The 24401-nt window shown below is 41.7% G+C and overlaps 1 protein-coding gene across 1 annotated transcript in view; it reads right to left on the bottom strand.

The window, feature by feature from the left end:
* STK10 (serine/threonine kinase 10) overlaps window positions 1–24401 on the bottom strand; it is a 124807-nt gene that overhangs the window by 14249 nt on the left and 86157 nt on the right. The window contains exons 10-15 of the mRNA XM_074212417.1: window positions 22785–22915; window positions 18509–18632; window positions 16723–16902; window positions 5898–5990; window positions 4557–4686; window positions 1113–1237 (exon numbers count right to left, since the gene is read on the bottom strand). Coding sequence (XP_074068518.1) covers window positions 1113–1237; window positions 4557–4686; window positions 5898–5990; window positions 16723–16902; window positions 18509–18632; window positions 22785–22915 — 783 coding nt within the window. The remainder of the gene's footprint in view (window positions 1–1112; window positions 1238–4556; window positions 4687–5897; window positions 5991–16722; window positions 16903–18508; window positions 18633–22784; window positions 22916–24401) is intronic.

The following is a 24401-nucleotide window of genomic DNA, read 5'->3' as shown; positions in this document are numbered from 1 at the left end:
GATCTGAATTCAAATCCAGCCTCAAACACTTACTAGGCAAATGACTAAGTTTCCCTTGTAAAATGGAGATAATTGTCACATCTATCTCTCAGCATTATTTTGAAATAAAATATTTGAAAAGGTCTCTGGAAATCTTAAAGAGTTATATCAATACTGGCTATTATTATTAGCACACATAGCAACTTGCATAGTTGTTGTGACATCCAAATGTTAGAGTGTATGTAAAGTGCTTTGCCAGTCTTAGAGTACAGTATAAATGCCAGATATTATAATTGTTGTTGTTGTTTGTGGTTATTTTCTGGACACAAGCTAAAAACAAAAGGCTCTCCTGGCCAGGTTAATTGTCTTTCTTACTACTCACATGCCAGCACCCCTTCACAATAATGGTTTTGCAGGAAAAGACTAATATCCACTCTAGAGGCTAAGAGAGCATGATACCAAGCTCTTAGAGTATGTAGTGGTTACTCTTTGGGGGATATGACTTATTTCTAAAATTTCTCCAAGCCCTTAGATAATCAGTCATATATGACCACAGAGTCAGGTTGAGATGTGGAAAGAGTCCAATGGCACCTGCTGACAGTCAAAATAGAAGGCAGGACCTAATCAAAACTGAGGATTTCATTACTGTTATTCCCAGTCAATTGAGTTCCTTGACATTTCTTCATGCTGTGCTTTGAGAGAAATCTTGACTAAAGCTTACATCCTCCACTCCTATACTTTCCTTCCTGGTGCACTGTCTTATTTGAGAAGTTCTACACCTGGGGCCTGTGAATGTTTATAAATATATACATTCTTTGATACCTATACTCCAATGCAACTGATTTTAGAGTCAAAGAATCTAGGTTCAAATCCCACCTTTGCTGTATGAATTTGAGCAAATCATTTAATCTATCTAGGCCTTGGTTTCCTCATCTGTAAAATGAAGGTGATGGTGGAGTAGATGACATCATCTCTGAGTTCACTTCCATCCCTATATCATCTACCTTAGCCATGATCTCACAGGCTATGGGGATAATGCACTTTCTCCTGACTCAAACTTTAGCAGCCACATATCACCCAGATGATACTCTTCAGCCCCTTCCTCTCAATCACCTAAAGGGAAGCTCTCCTACCTTCTCGTGTTTGCGAAGTAGTTCATGTCTTTGGAGGAAATACTGGTCCTTCAGTTGCTGCTTGACAAGCTGGTGTCTTTCTTGTAAGTGATGCTCTTCAAGCTCCCAGAGGGAGGCTTCCCGGTCTAAGGTGAACAAGCCAACCCCAAAGAAGATAAACCAATTGAGACAAAGGACAAGGAAGAGCTGAGGCAAATCTCCCTCCCTCCCCACCATTTTAATCTTCAGGAAAATCAGTCTGCTCCTTCTCCTCCATCCATCTCCTCTTTGACAACTGAAACAAGTGGTCATCCAATTTCACTGGAGGTTTTCATTCAGAGGCTGAATGACAACTTGATGGGATGCTAGAGAAGAGTCCTCTGCAGCCACAGAAGGAAGTAGCAGAGTGATGCAATGTAACTGGAGTCAAGGATACCTGAGTTCAAAAACCACAACTGATGTTTACCATGTGTATCACCTCAGTAAGTCATTTTACCGCTGTATGCCTCCATTTCCTCCTCTATAAAATGGAGATAATAATAACACTTCACAAGAATGGTGTGAGGGTCAAAGAATTTTATATATACTGGGACATTTGAACTTCACAACAACCATGTCAGTTAAGTATTTATAGTTATTCTGATCTTACAGACTGATCAGAGAATCAATCAGTAAGTATTTACTAAATGCTGATCATTTAGCAACAGGTACTGTGCTAATAACAATAGCTGATATTTCTGTGGAATTGTGAGATATCCTGAGAGCTTTGCAGATATCTCATTTTATTTCAAAACAGTCCTGAGAAACAGATGCATTTATTATCTCCACTTTATAGTTGATATAATAATTGAGGCTCCCCAGGAGTCTAGATAAGACTTACCCAGGTGTCACATTCTCAGTAAGTGTGAGGATGGATTGGAAAAGTGTACTGAAAACCAGAAAGTGCTATATAAATGCACGTTCATTATTAATATGATTGGATTAGACTTCTGAGATTTTACCAAATATCAATCCAGTTGACAAAAAAGAGGTTCCCAAGTACTTGGTACTTCTTTAGAACTATATTTCCAACACTATTTATAACTTCATTTCTGATTTTTATTTTCAGTACTTAGTATGGTGCTAACACAGGGTAGGCTTTAATAAATGCTTGTTCCAACAAGACCAATACAGCCAATAGTAGAAGGAAAGCAAGAAACTGGGTGGGGGTGGGGTGGAGAGTGAAGTCCATGGAGGGAGAGAGGAGGACAGAGAAATTTAATAGCAAGTTTTTTCCTGATAAAGGCTTCCTTTCTCAAATATACAGAGAAGTAAGTCAAATTTATAAGAATATAAGTCATTTCCCCACTGATAAACAGACAAAGGATAAGAATAGGAAGTTTTCAGAAGAAATTAAAGTTATCTATAGTCATATGAAAAAATGCTCTAAATCCCTACTGATTAAAGAATGCAAATGAATACATCTAGACAGGCTAACATGACAAAAGAAGAAAATGATAAATGTTGGAGGGCAATTGGGAAAATAGGGACACTAATGCACTACTGGTGGAGCTGTAACTGATCCAACCAATCTGAAGAAAAATTTGGAATTATGCCCAAAGGGTCAGAAAAGTGTTCATACCCTTAACCCAGCAATACCACTACTAAGTCTGTATTTACAAGAGATGAAATAAAAAAGAAAAAGGACTTATATGTACAAAAACATTTGTAGCAGTTTTTTATGGTGGCAAAGAATTGTAAATTGAGGGTATGCCCATCAATTAAGAAATGGCTGAACAAGTTTGCTATATGATTGTATCAGAATACTATTGTACTATAAGAAATAACAAGTAGAATGATTTCAAAAGAACCTGGGAAGACTTGAACCAAAGTAAAATGAAATGAGCAGAACCAGGAGAACAATTGTATACAATAACAACAATACTGTAAAGTGATCAACTGTAAATAATGTATCTATTCCCAGCAATACAATGATCCAAGACAATTCTAAAAGATTTGTGTGATAAAAAATGCTATACATCTCCAGAGAAAGAAATGATAGAATCTGAATGCAGATCACAGCATACTTTTTCATTTTAGCTTCATTTCTCTTGTGTTTTTTTCTTCTTGGGGGGAGGGTGGGAGAGATATAGTCTGCATTTTCTTTCACAATATGACTAATATGGAAATGTTTAGCATGTCTGAAGATGTATAATCTACATCAAATTGCCTGCCTTCTCAAGAAGCAAGAAAAGGAAGGAAGGAGGCTGAGAGAATTTAGAATTCAAAATTTTTTTAAAATTTTCAAAATTTTTTTCACCTGTAATTGAGAAAAATATAAACATATACATAATTGGGAAATAAATAAATGTTTATTGATTGACTGACTTATTTGCCCAATTTGGGTTTTCAAAGATGTGGGACTTTTTGTTGCCTTCTAGCAGTATCCTTGAGCAATAGGGTGGAGAAGGCAGAGGACTTTTGAGATTACATCCCAAGGATGTTTTGCCTCTTACCACAAGCATGATCTCAGACAGATCAGCCTTTGGGGGCCTGTTTTCTCCTCCATAAAAAAAAAAAGAAGGAATTGTACTAGATGTTCTCTAGGGTTAGTTACAGCTCTAAAATTCCATGAATCTATGTATATGGGACACAGTTCTATTTCATTAACTGCACAAATGGGATGAATTAAAGAAGGAATGATCCTAAGATTGACATATATTCATAAATCCCCTGGGCAGGAGATGGGATAACCTAACATCTGTCACTTTATCCTTTCTTGCCCTCTAAACTGCATTATCTGACCATCAAAGTACCCTTCTCTAGCCCTTTATCCATGGAAAATCTCAATTGATTAGTGCTTCAGTGTGACTATAGAACAATGATAGCTGGTGTTCAGAATGATGGCCCTGAGGCATTACAAGATCCTGAAGCCTTCCTGAATCAAAGAAAGATTTAATTATAAATTTAGCTTAGTTGAAGTGTTGTATTTCATTATTTCCTAATTCTATGAAAATTGGTAAATCATGTGTAAAGGATATCACCTTACACATATATAATCTATCTGGTAAATCTTTATTAACCAAAACAGCTGCTCCATCAGAATATGCCCTCAGTGCCAGACTGAAAGAGTATACTATAGTGATTACCATTCCCTCACCATTGATAAAACTCACTTTTTTGTGATTCATCCCAATTAGGGTTTTTTTTTTTTAGGGTTTTTTGCAAGGCAAATGGGGTTAAGTGGCTTGCCCAAGGCTACACAGCTAGATAATTATTAAGTGTCAGAGATTTGAACCCAGGTACTCCTGACTCCAAGGCTGGTGCTTTATCCACTACACCACCTAGCCACTCCCAATTAGGTTTTAATACTTAGCAATAAAAAGAAATCCAGGTGATCAGAACTGAGTGATTCTTTCTTCTCAAGCATATTTCCTATGCATCCAGGATTCATCCTGAACCAAAAGACCTTTCCTTTCTACCCACCTCGAAGAAGCTCTTGCTTCTTATTTAGACATTCCCTCTCTTTGTCACAGATCTCCCGTCTATTTTCAGCTGTGATAATTTTCATAGCCAGCTCCAAGTCTCCCTTCTGTTTGGCGACAAACTCTTTGTCCTACAAGGATGAGAGAAGGAGATCAAGTAATTTCAACATATTACCTGTAAATAGCATCATACTTGGTCACTCTCTGCCCCAACAAACCAGTATTCTGTCTGTGATTTAAGCATTGAGGGACAGGCTGTGGGGATGAGGATAGCTGCTCTCTCTGGCATAAGCCTCAATGATTAGAGAATACCCCTATATAAAACATTAGGGCTCTGTCATTCATTAATTTATCTTTCATGAGCTCATTTTCTTTGTTTTAGCAGAATATAAACTGCTTGAGGGCAGGCACAATCTTTTTTTTTCCTGTATCCTTAGTTCTTAGCACAGGGTCAGTCAAATACTTGTGAAATAAACTGAACTCAGTATGTCTAAGCTATTTTAGAATACTTAGTTCCTCAAGTTCACTGCAACACTAAGCTCTTTTATTTTTGCTAAAAGAGACTTCTAGACTCCAGGGGGTGTTTGGGGCCCTACTTTCATTCTGTCAACAAGACTGCTACCTTGAGCCTGGTGTGAAACAGCAGAGATATAGAATAGATATCTTCTTATCCCATGGGTTTCCTAGAAAGGGATGGGCCAAGGAATATTTCTCCCTCTTTTTTTTTTAAGGTTTTTGCAAGGCAAACAGGGTTAAGTGGCTTGCCCAAGGCCACACAGCTAGGTAATTATTAAGTGTCTGAGACTGGATTTGAACCCAGGTACTCCTGACTCCAGGGCCGGTGCTTTATCCACTATGCCACCTAACCACCCGTTTCTCCCTCTGAATCCAAGTCTAAGACTGACCACTCATTCCACCAATATTGCCTGAGAACCTGTTACATATATATTGTGCTAGGCACTCATGGGATATAAAGGTTCATAACACACCTCACTGGAGAAAATAAGGGGCTGAAACAAGGTTAAAATCCTAAAGGTATAGGAGTGACCCACTTTTTGAACCTTATTTAGGAATTCTTCCTCCTTAATCCAAATCTGGCCAAATTTCTCTTCTTATCCCTGCTCCTAACTCCTCCCTAACTCCCTCCCTCCTTTTCTTCCTTTGACTTGCCAGCTGGTTTGGAGCAGATTCACACAAACTTTTTTCCCAAGTCCTAGGAGTTGGTATTATCCTTGGTGCTCCAATAGGAAACTGTGGCATTGCCAAGTGCAAAGGCTGAACCAGGGACCCTGCAGAACCATTAGCCCATGACCTCCAGTTTAGGTTGTTCCACTCCCCTTACCAGAATCTGCTTTTGTTGGGTGTGCTCCTCCATTCTCTGCTTCATGCTCTCTTTCCGTTGCTGTCGAGGAAGTTTCTCCACCTCATTCTTCACCTGCAGGAAAGATGACAGTGGCCATTTGGTAAAAATAAGCTAGGCTTGCTGGGACTGCCAAGTGGCACAATACATAGAGCATTAGCCTTGGAGCCAGGAGGACCTAAATTTAAATCTGGCTTCAGACACTTGATATTTACTCTCTATGTGACCTTAGGCAAGTCACTTAACCCTATTGCCTCACAAAAGTTTAAGGGAAAAAAAGGTATGTTAGGCTGAAGAATTTTGTCCACATGTATAAGGAAATCTGTTCCAGGTAAGGAAACTTCCTTTAAAAAGCAGATAGGCTGCTAAAAATCTCATCACCACAACCAGGTGAGGTGAATAATACAAACATTATTATCCTTATTTAAAGATGAAGAAGTCTCCTCTTTGATGAGAACCACCAAGAAGTAATCATCTGGCTCAGAGAAGTTGGGGAACTTGTTCAGGATCACATAGTCAATAAATATGAGATGCAGGATTTGAAGTCATGATCTTTCCTGATTTCAAACTCAGTATTCTTTCTGTTACTACCCAGCATCTCACTGTACAGTTTATTGCTAAGGGTCCAATAACCAGGAGACTTGCCCTAAGGCGCAGATTATTTTCCTAATCCTCTTTGGGAAGGATCTCAGTTGTCTCTGTTTTTGTAGACAGTGAGTTTGGATAAGTCAATCAAAAATCATGTGCTACATAGTGAAGATAGCATCCAGAAATTTAAATTCTGTCAAAGGAGAAGTATTAACATGGATACATAGAACTCTATACCAAATAGATACAAAATAAAGATAATTTCAGGGGATTGTGGTGGTATCTGAGGGGGTCTGAAAAGGCCTTGAGTGGGCAATTTCATTTGGCCTGAAGTTTGAAGGAAGTTAGAGAGTATAAGAGACAGGAGTGAGGAAGGAAGACATTCCAGGCAAGGGTTGGGAAATGAAAGGTTATATGTGAGTTCAGGACAAGAAGTTCTGGATCACAGAGTGAATTTGGGGTGGGATGGGGAGGGGATAAGTAAAAGTGGTCATTCTTGGCCTCTTTGCCTCATCTCTCTCTCTTACCTCAGTCAAATTTAGAACTGTTAAAGACCTAGCTTTACTTTTTAAATTTATTTTTATTTTTTTAATTTAAGGCAATGGGGTTAAGTGAATTACCCAAGGCAATTATTAAGTGTCTGAGACCATATTTGAACTTAGGTCCTCCTGACTCCAGGGCTGGTGCTCTATCCACTGTGCCACCTAGCTGCCCCAAGACCTAGCTTTAAAAGGCTAAGGGCTCCCACTGTATACAGGGCCATCTCCAATCATCCTGATTCTTATCTGGTCACTGGATCCAGATGGTTCCAGAGGAGAAAGTGAGACCGGTAACTTAGCACAGTACCACCTCACTCAAATTCAATTCACATGAACGTCATGGCATCACCTGCCCTGAGGTTACAGTCTTCTTTGAAAACAAAGGACAGGGGGCGGAGCCAAGATGGCTACAATAAAGGATCAAGTCTTAGGAGCTCACTGATAAAACTCATAAACCAAGGACTCTAAACTTTCGAGAGACAGAACCCACAGAGGGACCCAGTGAGGTAGTTCTCCTACTCAAGGTAACCTGAAAAAGAGCAGAAAGGCTCTGCTTCCCGGGGTCAGAGGGGCGGCCCGCCAGAGGGGTGGCCCACCTGAGCGAAAGAACCTCAGCCTCCAGGAGGCAGCCCCAGGGTGCTGAGAGCCGCAGCTCTCAGCAGCGGGGGAGTCTCCTGATCTACACCCCGGGGAGCACCAGGCACAAAGTGGGGGAACAGCAGGGGACCTCTGCCAGAGCAAGCACATGGAGCCCAGCCTTCAGGGCACCAAGCAAGGAGGTCTTTCTGCAGCTCTGATCCAGGAACAGAAGCAGGTGGAGCCAGTAAGCAGGAGCCCCAGAGCATGAGCCCATTGAGCTGAGGGAGGGAGTGAAAAGAGAGAGAGACTGCAGAGCTCTGTCCTCAGCCCCAGGAACAGGACTCTGGGGCTCTGACCACTTTCAGATCCTGATTGCAGTCTAGGCCACCCCCACCCCCACCCCCAAAGAGCAGCAGGGCCCTCTCCACCTCAGCCATGTGGCAGAGGGGGGGCGCATATGGTCATTCACAGACCAGGAAGGAGGACAGAGCCTCACACACTGAGACCCTTGTGGGAGTGTCCCAAAAGATCAGGAAGCACCCCAAAACAGGTGCAGGCTGGGAAAAATGAGCAAGCAGAGAAAAAAAGAGGATCACAATTGAGAAATATTTTGCAAATGAGCCCAAGAAGGATCAAAATACTCAGTCTGAAGATGAGGAAGCACAAGCTCCTGCATCTAAAGACTCCAAGAAAAACAGAAATTGGGCTCAGGCTATGACAGAGATTCAAAAAGACTTTGAAAATCAAATGAGGGAGTTAGAAGAAAAACTGGGAAAAGAAATGAGAGAGGTGCAGGAAAAGCATGAAAATGAAGTCAGCAGCCTAGTCAAGGAAATAAAAAAAAATGCTGAAGAAAATAGCATGCTAAAAACCAGCTTAGGTCAAATGGATAAAACAGTTCAAAAAGTTATGGAGGAGAAGAATGCTTTAAAAAGCAGAATGGGCCAGATGGAAAAAGAGATAAGAAAACTCTCTGAGGAGAACAAATCCTTTAGACAAAGAATAGAATGCAGGGAGATTGATGAATTTGCCAGAAATCAGGAATCAATACTTCAAAACCAAAAAAATGAAAAATTAGAAGAAAATGTGAAATATCTCATTGAAAAAATAACTGATATGGAAAACAGACTTAGGAAAGATAATTTAAAAATTATTGGAATACCTGAAAGTCATGATCAGGAAAAGAGCCTTGACATCATTTTCAAAGAATTACTACAGGAAAATTGCCCTGATATCCTAGAAGCAGAGGGAAAAATAGGAATGGAGAGAATCCACCAATCCCCCCCCGAGAAAGAGATCCCAAAAAACCAACCCCTAGGAATATCATAGCCAAGTTCCAGAACTCCCAAGTCAAGGAGAAAATATTACAAGCAGCCAGAAGGACACAATTCAAATACCATGGAGCTGCAGTCAGGATCACACAGGACTTAGCAGCAACTACAATGGAAGCTCGTAGGGCTTGGAATAGAATATACCGGAAGGCAAAAGAGCTTAGAATGCTGCCAAGAATGAACTACCCAGCAAGGCTGAATGTCCTCTTCCAGGGAAAAAGATGGACTTTCAATGAACCAGGGGAATTTCAAATGTTCCTGTTGGAATGGCCAGAGCTGAACAGAAGGTTTGATCTTCAGATGCAGGACTCGGGTGAAGCATAGAGATTGGAGGAGAAGGGGAAAATATGAGGGACTTAATGATGATGAACTGCATGTATTCCTGCATAGAAAAATGACACTGATAATACTCATATGAACCTTCTCAGTTAATAGAGCAGGTAGAGGGAGCTTTTATAGTTGAAGCACAGGAGAAAGCTGAATTCGAAGATAAAATATGGTATAAAAATGGAGTTAATAGAAAAAAGGGAAATGTAATGGGAGAAAGAAAAAGGAGAGGGGGAATAGGCCAAGATATTTCATATAATAAGACTTTTCTTTATTATAATGAGCTATTGCAATGCTATGGAAGGGGGGAAGGCAAGGGGGAATGAGGGAAACTTTGCTCGCATCAGAGGTGGCTAGGAGAGGAAACAGCATATATACTCAATGGGGTATAGGCATTCGGAGTAAGGAGAGGGGGCGACGGGGAAGGAGGGGATTCGAATGATGGAGGAGAGGATGGACCATGGGGGGAGAGTGGTCAGATATAACACATTTTCTTTTTTACTTATTGCAAGGGGCTGGGATTGGAAGGCCTGCCCAGGACCATGGGGCCAGGTGGATTCTGGGCCTAAGGGGTGGTATGGGGACTCAGGGCTTCTTGGCCCCAGGGCCAGGGATCTGTCTGCTGCACCACTCAGCTACCCTATAGCAGAGTCAGAGTGAAAGGAGAGAGAAAATATAGTACATGGTAGTGGAGAAATACCAAAGGAGGGAGTTGCGATCAGCAATGGCAATATTGGAAAAATATGGAAGTAACTTTTGCCATGGACTAATCATAAAGAATGTAATCCACGCATGACAGAGTTGTTGGTGTTAGAACAAAGACTGAAGCACATTTTTTAATATTATTATTATTTTTTGGGGGGGTGCAGGGCAAATGGGGCTGGGTGGCCTGCCTGGGGCCGCATAGCGGGGTGATCCTTGGGTGTCTAAGGCCGGATTGGGACCCGGGTGCTCCTGGCTCAAGGGCCAATGCTCTGTCTACCACCCAGCCACCCCTACTATTATTACTATTTTATTTTATTTGGGGTCTTTTTTCTTTTCTTTTGGTTTCTGCAGGGCAGTGGGGTTCGGGTGGCTTGCATATCACACGGCTGGGTGATTGTTGGGTGTACAGGGCCGGATGTGGGCTCAGGTGCTTGTGGCTCCAGGGCTGGTGCTCTGTCCATTGTGCCACCTGGCCATACCTACAATTATTACTATTATTTTTTTTAATTTTAATTTTTTTCTCTCCCCTTTACTTTATCGCTGAAGCAAGTCTATATTTATGGGGGAGGGCGTATCTCATTTACTCTTAAACAAGAATATTTTACTAATGTAAAAATAACATTGATTGTACAAAATGAGAATAAATATTAAATAAAAAAAAGAAAGCAAAAAAAAAAGAAGAAAACAAAGGACAAACAACAACAATGGAGGGAGTAGGCGAAAAGAATGGGGGAATTGGAATAATAATTTAAACAGAGCCTCCTATGTGCAGGCCCTGTAGTGAGAACTTTTTATTTTTAGATTTTTCAAGGCAATGGGGTTAAGTGGCTTGCCCAAGGCCACACAGCTAGTTAATTATTAAGTGTCTGAGGTCAAATTTGAACTCAGGTACTCCTGACTCCAAGGCCGGTGCTCTATTCACTGTGCCACCTAGCCACCCCTAGTGAGAACTTTTTACAAATATTATTTCATTTGAGAATAATCTCAAATTATCTCAATTGGGAATAATAAACCTGGGGGGGGGGTGGAGGTAAGTCACTCAGATTATGAACAAATTTAAATGACAAACAGGAGTCTGTGTTTTATCCAAGAAAAAATAGGGACCCACTTGAGCTTGCTGAGTAGAAGAGGTATACACCAGACCTAAGTTTTAGGAATCTCTTTAGGAGCTCTGGGGAGGATGGATTCTGTCCTCAGTTACCTAGAAAGTCTCCAGTTATTTGAAGAAGTAAGGAGCTTGAAGAATTTGGACACCAAAGACTCTAAAATGAAGGCAGCCGCATCTTCTTCCCATCTCCCACCAGAGGCCTGCTCAGTAACATCCAGAATTCAGCAACCACCCTGCTCACATCTATACTCTGTGGAAGGGCATCTACCTGCTGCTGCTGCTGCTTCTTTTTTTAGTCTTATCGAGCTTTGTGAGAGTATATTTTTTAAATACTGTTATTACTTCCAAAAAAGCAGAGCCCTCTCTGAAACACATAGATCACTTAAGCAAAACTGGCCTACATATGGACCATATCTGACATCCTTTGCCTTGTTCTACACCCACAGTCTACCCATCCTATATACCCATCTCTCTACCAAGATACTTCTGAATTCCTTCAGTTCATAGCTCCTGAGACTTCTATAACACCCAGCAGAGAGACTGGTACAAAGCAGGTGGTAAATAAATGCTTCCTTCCTTCAAAGTCTCTCTTCCTTGTAGAGGTTAGAGGGACACCATGGTCTTCCTAGGTCACTGCAGGTGATGTACGGGAGAAAAGGCAGCAAACCCTGACCACTTCCCCGGGGAAAAGAGAGAGAGAGAGAAGAGAGAGAGAGAAGAGAGAGAGAGAGAGAGAGAGAGAGAGAGAGAGAGAGAGAGAGAGAGATAAATCATTCCTCTTTTCCCTAATCTTCATTGTTCATGTTAAATTCAGCCCTCATCTCTCCTCTCTCTGCTATAGTTCAACTACACTTGCCATTATTTCCACACTCAACATAGCTTAGTCACTGGACTTTCAGGAGCCCCTACCAAACTCCATTGTCTTAAACCCCTCTAGCTACAGGTGGAACCATTAGATACACGTTAAAAACATCTTCAAGTTTCAAAATCCCCAAGTTGTTTCAACATTCTTTGCTCATTGCTGGAAACAAATACCCAGCAACCTCAGAGGTCACACCTTACCAACTCCACTTCTGGGTTCCTCCCCCCATTCAGGTTCTGCCTACCCTTGCCCAACACTGCTGGCAACATGTCACCATTCCCTGCTCCCCTAATGCCCCACCCCCAAATCAGTTCCCCAAGGGTTGCTGCACGAGTAATAAGGGAAATAAGACAGGGAGCATTGTTAGGGAATAGTAGCAGGAACCAGATGGAGCCTAGCATCTGCCAGCTCTTCCATGACATCCCTCCTAAACAAAAGTAACATGACTGCCCCATTGACAGGCAGGCATAAGCTCACATTCCTTTTCTAGGAGAAGTGATGAACTGGCTCCAAGACATCTCACCTAATTTACCCTGAAACCATCCACACCCTAAGCCAGTATAATGATTGGCTGGAGCTGAGGTATAGAGGGGTGTCAGATACTATACCCTTGCTAGTTCTTGCTGCTAATTCCTAAGTATTTTCCCTGCTTTGCACCCCCTCCCCCACAACCTTGGTATCAGGCACACTATGGGACAACACAAGTATACGTAGTTCAAGCCATGTGAGCACTGGACCATAACCAAATGAATTTATGATAGAAGTAATGGAACCAGGAAAGGAATTTTAGTGGGCATGGCAACAAGGAGGAGGGGGACCACGTGGGTAACACATGATATTGTTTGATGCTAGATGATTAGAGATCACTCAATAGGATCACAGAAGCCTGAGGAGCTATGAACTGAAGAAATTCAGAAATATCTTGGTAGAGAGATGGGTATATATGATGGGTAGACTTTGGGTGTAAAACAAGGCAAAGGATGTCAGACATAGTCTATATGTAGGCCAGTTTTGCTTAAATGATCTAAATACAGACTCAATACAGATTCAGATCCCTTGCCCCCTACCTTCTCCATTGTATATCTTTTCCATACAAGGATACTGAAACTCAGGGAATATGTGGGGGGAAAGGCCCCACATCTTAGTTCTGCCCTTTGGGATCTGCATGTCTGTGAACATGTTCATCTGAACTTCAGTTCCCTCTTTTTATGAGCTGGACTTGGTAGACTCTAAGGTTCTATAGCCCTAAAGCTTTGATCCTATGAGTTCTTCTGAATATGGAAACTTAGTTTATTCCACAGCCATTAGTGATGGCAGGACAATGATTCTTGGACCACAGGGCTAAAGTTGGAAGGGACCTTGGAGGGAACCTGAAGCCCAAAGAAATTAAAGAATTTTGCCATAGTTAGGATGGAAGGTGGGATGTGAATCCAGATTTTCTAATTTCAAAATGTTCTACCTGTAAATTTAAATTTAAGACTGTAAACCCAATACAAATACAGTGGACCATGGTGTCTCCTCACAAGTAAACCTCAATGTAATTGCCCTGCTCTACCTGTGTATTTATTTATTAATTTATTTATTGTTTTTAGGTCTTTGCAAGGCAAATGGGGTTAAGTGGCTTGCCCAAGGCCACACGACTAGGTAATTATTAAGTGTCTGAGACCGGATTTGAACCCAGGTACTCCTGACTCCCAGGGCCGGTGCTTTATCCACTGCACCACCTAGCCACCCCTCTACCTGTGTATTTAAATCTAAGACCCTAAACCTAATATTGAATACAGTGGATCATAGTGTCCTCACACATGTAAACTTCAGTGTTATTGCCCTGTTCTACCTGTTTATTTAAATCTAAGGCCCTAAAAATCCAATGTCAAGTAAAACAGATTGTGGTCTCCCACACACAACGCCAAAGTCTTTTTCTGTCTGTATATCTAAATTTAAGGTCCTAAACCCAGTACAATAGACTGTGGTCCTCCCACATAAGTAAACTACCCTAAGTCCTTCCCTGTCCCAAGGAGTTGGGGACCAAAAATGGGAGTCACAGCATTGGCAGAAAGTAGCAGGATGTGAGCTGGAGAACTGACAATAGCAGGACACTGAGATTATGGGATATATGAGAAAGACCAAAAGGAGCCTCCTTTCCAGCCAGCTGGAGAGCTCAAGGACAATGGCTCAACAGCCTTGGGGTCTAATCTCTCTTTCCCAGGAGAGAGCTCTAGAGGTTGCAGACTTCCTCTTCTATTTGGAGGTTGGTGAGGATTTTTTTCTTCCTTACTCCCATTTTATAAATACTGCTGTGTATGTCCACTCTCAAATTAATTACAGCTTACATCACTATTTAGAGGAGGGAGGCAGTTAGCACATCAAAAAGGGGATATAGTGTTATCCATCCCCCCCCAGAGAGAGAACTGATGGTGCCTGAATACAGACTCAAGCAGACTTTTTTTTTAAACTTTCTTTTTCTGGAGGTTTTTATTTTTATCTATGTTTTCTTTCACAACATGACTATTATGGAAATGTTTTGCTTGACTACACATATGAACCTATATCAAATTGCTAGCTTTTTCAATGGGAGTAGAGGGAGGGGTTGGGAGGGGAAAAGGGAGAGACTTTGGAACTCAATGTTTTAAAAATAATATTAACAAATGTATCTACATGTAACTGAGGGAAAATAAAATACTAAATACATTTTTACAAATGGCTACTTAGGGGTGGCTAGGTGGCACAGTGGATAGAGCACCAGCCCTGGAGTCAGGAACGACCCGAGTTCAAACCCAGCCTCAGACATTTAATAATTACCTGGCTATGTGGCCTTGGGCAAGCCACTTAACCCCATTGCCTTGCAAAAAACCTAAAAAAAAAAAAATGGGTGTTTAAGCAGCAACAACTGACTTTGGTAACAAAAAGTAAAGTAAGTCCAACTCATCACTTTGCCAAAAATCAAACATCGCTTTGATCAGCAAACAAATTCTAAGGATGTCAGCTGCCAAGAAGGGAATAAACTTTAAAGTTAAGAAAAGATATGTCAGTATAGGTCTTCATAATGGCAAAGACTTCACTGAACCATAAGTGGCAGGATAATGGAATTTGGAAAAACAAAGGAGTCAAACAAAGGCCTCAGTTCACTTCCTGACTCTGTCATTTACACTCAGGGAGATCTTGGGGAGACCATTTACTCTGGGGCATAGTCTTCTAATCTAGAAAAATGAGCATGGCCATGCAGAGAAAATTCCAATAGCTGGAAGTCATGTCCATCAAGTTATCAGCAAACAATTCTAAGAATTTACTAGACCAGGCTCTGTGGTAAGTACTGGGGAGACAAAGAAAGGCAAAAACAGTCCCTGCCTTCAAGGAGCTTGCATTCAAATGGGGAGACCATATGCAGACAATCACTACCTATGGGACATATACAGGGTGAAATGAAGGTAATGTCTGAGGAAGGCACAGGCAGGGAGTGGGGTTGGGAAGAAGGTGAGGTCTACCTGAAGGAACCAGAAGGTAGAGATGAGAAGGGAAAGCATTTCAGGCATGCAGAACCACCAGCAAAAAAGGCAAAGGAATCCAGTGATGGCATGAAGTGTGGGAGGATCACAAAGGAGGATGGTATGGCTGGATCAGAGTTGATGGAAGGAAGTCTACTGGGTCCAAGTGGCTAAGGACTTTGAAAGTCAAACATAGGACTTATGTTTGATCCTGGAGGTATCAGGGAACCACCAGAGCTTACTCCACCAACCCTTTATGTCACCTTATCTCAAACTCAGCCAATTTAATTCTCAGAAAGTGGTCACTTTGCAGTCTGTTTTCCATCCCTGCTTCTGCAGAAGCCAGGATGTTGTGGAGCATGGCAAAGTCAGAGGGATTCCCAAGAGGGTAACCAGGAAGGAAAAAAGCTTGAGAGGAACTTGCTTTCATGGAAGGGATCACCTGCTATCTTGGATCAATTCTGGTTGCTCATCCATTCTTTATAATAGGGGCTTCTGAAATTAGGCACGGTCAAAATTTGTATAAAATCATCTAGCTCAGGGTTCAGGGGTCATAGATTTAAAGTTCGAAGGAACCTTAAGCAACCATCTAGTCCAACTCCCTCATTCTACAAATGAGGAAACTGAGGCCCAGAAAAGTGATATAAGGTCACAGAAATAGGATTTGAATACAATTCCTCCAGGACTCTTTACACAGCATCACATAGCCTCTGTAATCCTGACCCATTCCCCCTCATCACAGCAGTATAAATAGAATGAGACTAGTGTGGCACTTAATTGAAGGGAAGAGAAGGAAAGAAGGAAAAGGTATAAATATTAACAGAGTGTCTACTATATACTAATTATTTCATAAATATCAATTCATTTGATTCTCACCACAACCATGCAAGATAATTGATATTGCTATCCTTATTTTTATAGTTGAGAAAACTGAGACAGAGAGAGGTTAAATGACTTGTTACATAGCTAAGAAGTAAGTAGGTAAGGCTGGATTATAACTTGGGTCTCCCCAACTTCAAGTCCAGCATGTTATCCAACATGTGTAGCCCCTCTAGATCCATCTTATTCCCAAAGCTTGAGAACCTTTCACCTTTCAAAACCAATTGCCAAAATTCATTCAAATCCCCAATCTAAAAGCCATTCACAACCCCTTTTCTACCAGATTCCACTAAGCAGAAGGTTGGAAGGAGGCAGGGAGAGAGTAGGTAAGTCAGCAATCTGAAGACCTCCAAGTGTACCTGGAGGGCTTGATCCAGGCCCCAGGAAACCGCCCCTGACTCTACCTCCTTCTTCTTCATCTTGAGCTGCTCCTGGAACTTGGTGTACTCGCGCTCCTGCTCAGACCGGATCCTTTTTGCCTCCTCCCGCCGACGGAACGCATGGTCTTGCTCCATCTTCTCAACCTGCTGCTTCTGCTGCCGCTCCAGGTTCTCCAATTCTGTGTCATAGAATTTCTTCTTGGCCTGGGCAGAGGGAGACAAGAGCAATTCCAGAATTGATCAGGCTGAGCAACATAAGAAGAGCCAGAAGAACATCGTATACCCTAACAGTAATATGGGAGTGATGATCAACCTTAATGGACTTGCCCATTTTTTCAGTGACAATTCCAGGGTATCTGTGATAGAGAATACCATCTGTATCCAGAGAAAGATTATTACCTTTAATTAAAAAAAAAAAAGTTATCTTAGAATTGATCAGGCCCCCTTTTTTATTTTGGAGGGTTTTTTGCAAGGCAGTGGGGTTAAGTAACTTGACCAAGTTACTAAACTATAAGTATCAAGTGTCTGAGACAAGATTTGAATTCAGGTCCTCCTCACTCCAGGGCTGCTGCTCTATCCACTGCATCATCTAGCTGCCCCTTGGCCAGCTCTTCTGATCACTTTCTAATAGGCAAAGGCAAAAGGTTTATAAGCTCTGTTGACTCAGACCTGGGTTCAAGTCCTAGTTCTGTCTCCAGGAAAAACTGATGTGACAAAAAGATCAGGCTCCAGTCCTCTTAAAGTGTGACCTGGCCCAGTTCTGATCTCCCTCCGACTTTCATCCTTGTCAGCCCCAGAGGGAAAAGAGGATGACTGGCATTGGCTTCCATAGGAAAGGGAAAAAACTAAAAGAGGAATCAACAATGTTTCCAAGATGGTAGGCCAAGACTTCCTTTATTTACTGCCTCATACAAAATTTAAACCCATAAAAAAAGATATGTCCATAGGAGGAATAATCAACAATCCTTATGGAGGGGCCCTGGAATAGGAACTGTGGTGAACAGCATCTAGATCATCTGTTTTGTTTTGTTTTGTATTTTAGGTTTTTGCAAGGCAATGGGGTTAGGTGGCTTGCCCAAGGCCACACAGCTAGGTAATTATTAAGTGTCTGAGACCGGATTTGAACCCAGGTACTCCTGACTCCAAGGCCAGTGCTTTATCCACTACACCACCTAGCTGCCCCTAGATCATCTGTTCTATTTCTGTCTATCAATAGGCCCCAAGGCATGGTGGAATCAAAGGACTGGGTTCAAATTCAACTGTGGGGAGAGAGAAGGGGAGAGAAGGAAGTAGCTGAGAATGGACAGAGGGAGGAAAGGGAGAAGGAGAAAGGGAAGGGGGGGAGGAGGAGGAAGTGGCTGAGAAAGGGAAATGGGAAGGGGGAAGAGGAGGAAGTGGCTGAGAAAGGGAAATGGGAAGGGGGAAGAGGAGGAAGTGGCTGAGAAAGGGAAATGGGAAGGGGGAAGAGGAGGAAGTGGCTGAGAAAGGGAAGAGGGAGGGAGACAGGAGGGGAGGACAGAGATGGGGAGAGGAGGAAGTGGCTGAGAATGGGACACAGTAGACTAGCATGCATGCTGGAAAAACATTGGTTATAAAAATGCATTTGAAGAAACTGTCCAGGTCTCCCAGGTCTGGCCTGGTTGTGGATGATCATTATTTGGTCTAATGTGATCTCTCTTCTCTTTAGACCAAAGCCTAATGTTCTTCAGGTCCCTAACCTGGTCCAGGAAATGCTGTCTTTGTGCCCTGGGCTATATGATCAGTTTTTTTCCTAAGGAAAGATCAAATTAGTGAACCTCCCCCCACTCACATTGATTTCTTGCTCAAAGCGTCTCTGCATCTGGTCCAGCTGCAGCTCATGTTTGCTGGTCAGCTGGGTCTGGTTACGGTGCTCCTCCTTCTGGAGCAGACGCAGCTCTCGGAGCTCTTGGCGCCTGAAGGGTTGAAAACAGGAAGGAAGGAGAAGAGGAAGGGAAAGAAAGGAAAGAAAAAGAAGAAAGGAGGAGAGAAGAAAGGGAGGGGAAGGAAAGAAGGGAAGAAAGAAAAAGAGGGAGAAAGGAGACATTTATTAAGAGCTTATGGGTCATCCAGTTGGCCCTAGGGAGAAAGGGCATTGTAGGCCCCCCACACAGGTCAGATGTAGAAACTGAATTACAAAGGCCATTGAAAGAGAGCCTGGTGTAGTGGAAAAGAACAATAGACCTGTAGGAAAATCTGAGTGTCAGCCCTGCCACTAAGTCCTGGGCAAAGGGTCTTACCTCTCTGAGCCTGTCTGCTTTTTTTTTTTAGGATTTTTTTTTTAAGGCAATGGGGTGAAGTGGCTTGCTCAAGACCACACAGCTAGGTAATTATTAAGTGTCTGAGGCCAGATTTGAACTCAGGTGCTCCTGACTCCAGGGCCAGTGCTCTATCCACTGTGCCACCTAGCCCCCCCCCCCCCCCCCCCCCCCCGTCTGTTTACTTTTAAAATTAAGAATGGAGGTGCAAATAAATGGGATCTCCAAGCTCATTTTCAGCTTCACCATTCTGATTCTGGGAATCCTATTAAAGGAGTCTGCTTTTACCCAGAAAGGGCATTTCTGGGTAAGTGACTGAATTAGATGCAGGTTAACTCCCTCAAGGAAAATGTTTTGTAAATCCTGAAGTCCAGATAAACTAATCAGAATCCTCCCCTACCTAGTCCCTCTGTGAGTCTCACCAAGTTAATTCAGCCTCTAGGATCTAGCTAAACATTCCAAGCTGCTTTTTCCATACCCATGGCTCTATAATTTATAATATTAACAACTCAAATCTCAACTCCCAAGGTAACTCTCAAAGACAAGTTCTAGAATTTCTGATCTCACCAACCTTGCCAGCTGCATCTAGAGGTCAACCTTCTCCTCTAAGAGTAAGAAGGTGTGAGGGCCCAAAAGTAGGAAAGGCAAGATGTCAACATCATTTTTACTAACTTAATTTCCCACAAGGAGATGGAATGATGTTTTTGGATAAAAGGCAATGAATCTGAAAGTGTAGAGATAAGAAATTCAAAAGTATCTTTATACAGAAGTATCTTTATATGTCTATCATTAAAATGTCAGTAAAATCATCATGTCCAGGGTCCATGAATCAAAAAGAACACTTAATGGGGGAGGCTAAGAAAGATTTAGACATATTTAAAGAAAAATACTGACCATCGATCAGCTTTCTAGCTACAGGTTCCCAATTGTCCCAGGAAGCTAAGTCTTCCTCTCTGTCTCTCTCTCAGCTTTGCCTGAGGTCCTAGCTTCTCTGAATGCCCTTCATAATTTCAGCAAAATTCAACCACAAGTAAGCAGAGGAGGGAAAAAAGGGACTCCTTATTAACAAGCACACTCTTCTTCACCTCAGTGAAATCTCATCCATATTACCTGAGCAGAACACAACTTCTCTGTTCACACAGAGAAGCTCAGTCCAGTTCCAACACCAAAGGGCAGTCTCACTAAATAAGGATCACAGAGTTGGAATTCCAGTTTATGAAACCTGAGCTACTATTGGGTAGAGGTAGCACTGTGAGGGGATATAGGATAAATTGGGCTTTTTAAAGTACTCCTGAGGAGGTGTTTCCTTTACCCTAAAGAGCCTGAGACTATCCCAAAGGACCAGCTGAACAGAAAACAGCCTAATCAAATGTAGATTTGCCTACTAGATGGGATGCCAGGTCTTCTTGGGGAAGCAATTTATCCAGAATTAACTCCCAAGTTTATAGCTGATGGAGAACTTTAACACACACAGTTCAATTTGACTTTGAAACATGTATTATATTTATTGAAACCATAGTACATCTTTTTCCTTTTCTCCTACTAAGCAGAGGCATTCTCACCCCACTAGCCCCTGCCCTAATTAGATGCTCTTCCCTTTCTACTTCTACTCCCTGAACTTCCATGAAAACCAATCCTAACCCCTCAGGATTAAAGAAAGTGAGGGATGTGGACTCAGGAAGCCTAAATCTAAATCCTGCCTCTGGTATTTATCAACTGTGATCTGGGAAAGACCTAGTTTTAAAAGGCCAAAGTCTCCACTGTATCCAGGGTCATCTCCAGTCATCCTGATCCATATCTGGCCACTGAACCCATATGGCTCCAGAGGAGAAAATAAGGCTGGTGATTTTGTCCGGTCCCCCCTCACATAAATCCTATTCATGTGTATCACCTCCCTGATATCATGGTCTTCTTCCAGAATAAAGAATAAACATCAACCTTTGTGAGTAATAGGAGCAGCCCCACTGCTGGCAAGTTGGGCTATACAGCTCCTCTTTTCTTTTTTTCCTTCCTTCCCTATTTTCTTTCTTTCTCTTCTTGTGGTCACTCTCCCCAAAAGTCTGTAAGATTTCTTGGGGTTTACAGGCCCTAAATCACTCTGGCTCTCCTTACTTGACCAACAAAGAGTCTCAGGCTAGGCTCACTTGGTCATGTTTGGACCCAGAATTGAAAGTGAATGTAAATAGCAATTGTTTTTTTTGAAAGGCAATGGGGTTAAATGGTTTGCCCAAGGCCACACAGCTAGGTAATTATTAAGTGTCTGAGACTGGATTTGAACTCAGGTACTCCTGACTCCAGGGCCGGTGCTCTATCCACTGCACCACCTAGCCAGCCCCTTGATTTATTTTTAGACTGCAAAAAGAGCCTTTTTTTGCTTCTTTTCTTTCTTATTTGCCTTAATCACTAAAAAATCCTGAGGATCTTACCCTCCCAGCTTAATTTTTTTTTAAATGGTCATTCTTGGCCTTTTTTCCTTATCTTTCTCTCTTACTGGATGGGCACTGTCCCAGTTAAACTGTGATCTAGAAAAGACCTAGTTTTAAAAGGTCAAAGTCTCCCAGTGCATCCAGGACCATCTCCAGTCAAACTGATCCATATCTGGCCACTGGATTCAGTAAGGCTGGTGACATTGCACAGCACCCCTCACTTAAATATAATTCATGTACATGACATGTCATCACTTTCCTGACGTCATGGTCTTCTTTAAGAACAAAATACAAACATCATCAGTTGTAGGCAAACTATCTACCCTCTCTGACTTTCAATTTCTTTATTTGTAAAATGGGAACAACCCACTGTATAGGGTTTGGGAAAGAATAAAAGCAGACACCATAAGTAAAGTGTTTTGCTAACCTCCAACAATTTTAAAATGTCAGCTCCTCCTCTTCCTCTCCCCAAACAGCAGTTCACGTTTCCTTTAGTCTACAAAAATCTCCAGCTGGATGCCACACCAGCTTCTCAAATTCAACATGTCTGAGGGTGACTTACTCTCTTTCCACCCCAAACTATCTCCTGACTTCCCTAGTTTTGTTAAAGATTCCATCATTCTTCTAGTCACCTAAGCTTCAACTCCAGAGTCCAATTTGATTCCTTGTCCCCTCTATTTGATCCATTACCAAGACTTATTGTTCTATCTTTATGTCATTCAAATCCATTCTCTCCATGGTTATTAGTACTGCTACTAATAATAACAGTTCACATTTATATAGTGCTCTAAGATTTATAGAGCACTTTTTGACAGGTGGTACAGGAGGTAGAATACCTGACCGTGATCAAGAAGATCTGTGTTCAAATCTGGCCTTAGATACTAGCTCTGTGGCCTGGACAAGTCACTAAATTCTGTCTGCCTCAGTTTTATCAACTACAAAATGAAGATAATAACACTTACCTATCAGGGCTATTATGAGGTTCAAATGAGATAATACAAACTCAGTGCCTGGTACTTGGGAGGCACTTTAATAAATGCTTGTTCCTTTCCTCTTTTTTTACATACTTTATGTCGCCTGATCTTCACAGAAACCTTGTGAAGTAGGGACTATTAATTATCTTGAATTTATAAATAATGAAGCAAAAGCTCAAAGAGGTTAAAAGACTTATGAGGATTACCCAGCTAGAAAATGTCTAAGATAGGTTTTGAACCCAGGATCCCAATGCTACTCTTCTTGGTCTGATCTGAGAAACAAAATCTGTGGGGTGACTTCATTTTAGAAGACAGCTCCAATTTCCCCATCTTCACCCTGATCCTTTCTCTCTAAAGAAATTACCAAGGGCTGCTGCTCCAATTTAAAAAAAAAAAAATTGTCTGCTTGCCTGAGAAATCTCATCTCTTCATCTTTCTTCTCATCCTCACTGATGATCTTGGATGTGGTGATGCTCACTTCCACACCATCTACAACAAACTTTCGGGTACGTTTCAGGGTTTTATTGTGCAGCCTGGACTCCTGGTCAGAGAAAGAATAAGAGGCAAAACTTACAAAATTCAATGACAAAAGAGAACCATATCTTAAATCCCTAATGAAAAACATTTTAGGCATAAAATAAATATTTATTGACTCGAGTTAAACTGATTCATGTTCTGGCCAACTCAGAATTCTATCTCTAACATACGTACAAGGAAATCATTTTTAAGGTCTTAGTTCTCTTCCTTAATGTGAACTTCAGGGGCAGCTAGGTGGCACAGTGGATAAAGCACCGGCCCTGAAGTCAGGAGTACCTGGGTTCAAATCTGGTCTCAAACACTTAATAATTACCTAGCTTGTGTGGCCTTGGGCAAGCCACTTAACCCCACTGCCTTGTAAAAGCCTAAAAAAATACATATTTAATGTGAACTTCAAAAGATAAGGGATGCTCTGTCCTCTACAAATATTCCTAGCTTGCCTTGACAACTCAAAGTTAAATCCTTATTTTCTGCTCGTTTTCTTTTGTCTATCTCATATCTATTTTATCACCGAGCCTATTTCATTCTGCCTTTGAAAGGTCTCTTGTCTTATTATCTTTCTTTCCAAACTTATTGCCAATATCCTAGTCCAGGCTATATCCCTTACTCCAGGCTGCCCCAGAATGTGAACAAAACCAAAGATATTAGACCTAGAAATTTATCTAGTCCAACTTTGTCAATTTTACAGATGAGGAAACTGAGGCTAAGAGAAATGAAGTGACTAGTCCAAGCTCCTCAGCTAATATGTGAGACCCAAGTCCCAAGCTCTTTCCATTCATTCCACATCAACATCTAGATTAAAGCAACAACCTGGGGCAGCTAGGTGGCACAGTGATAGAGCACCGGCCCTGGAGTCAGGAGTACCTGAGTTCAAATCTGACTTCAGATACTTAATAATTACCTAACTGTGTGGCCTTGGGCAGGCCATTTAACCCTTGCAAAAAGCTTAAAAAAAAAAAAAGCAACAACCTTCTTGACTGCAGTCCCTCACTCTAATCTACTGGGCAAACCAATGGCAGGCTAATAGCACAGGCTTTCAACACATCACTCCTTTGCTTAAGAGATGATAATCATATTTTACTGCTCACTATATCATGTTAGACATTGCTGGACCCACCATGATTATTCCTACCCTGTCCCTTCATTTTCATTTTCTAATGTAACCCAACATAGGAACTCTAGCTCTATGTTATCCCTGGGCAAGTCATTTAACCCTGATAGCCTCAGTTTCTTCATCTGTAAAATGAGCTGGAGAAGGAAATAGCAAACAACTTTTCTTTGACAAGAAAATCCCCAAATGGGGTCACAGAGAATTAGTCACACCTAAAATGACTCACCAACAACTTGATTCTCTAATTCAATCCTCACAGAAACTATTCTAAACCTCTTCTCTCTTCAAGCTATTCATCTCTCTAAACTGAGGATCTCACTTTTCTACCTTTTTTTTTTAGGTTTTTGCAAGGCAAATGGGGTTAAGTGGCCTGCCCAAG

The sequence above is a fragment of the Macrotis lagotis genome, chromosome 1 (assembly GCF_037893015.1).
Source record: "Macrotis lagotis isolate mMagLag1 chromosome 1, bilby.v1.9.chrom.fasta, whole genome shotgun sequence".
Classification (NCBI taxonomy): domain Eukaryota; kingdom Metazoa; phylum Chordata; class Mammalia; order Peramelemorphia; family Peramelidae; genus Macrotis; species Macrotis lagotis.
Note: the sequence above shows the minus strand (reverse complement) of the source record. Positions and strands in the feature narration are given on the sequence as shown.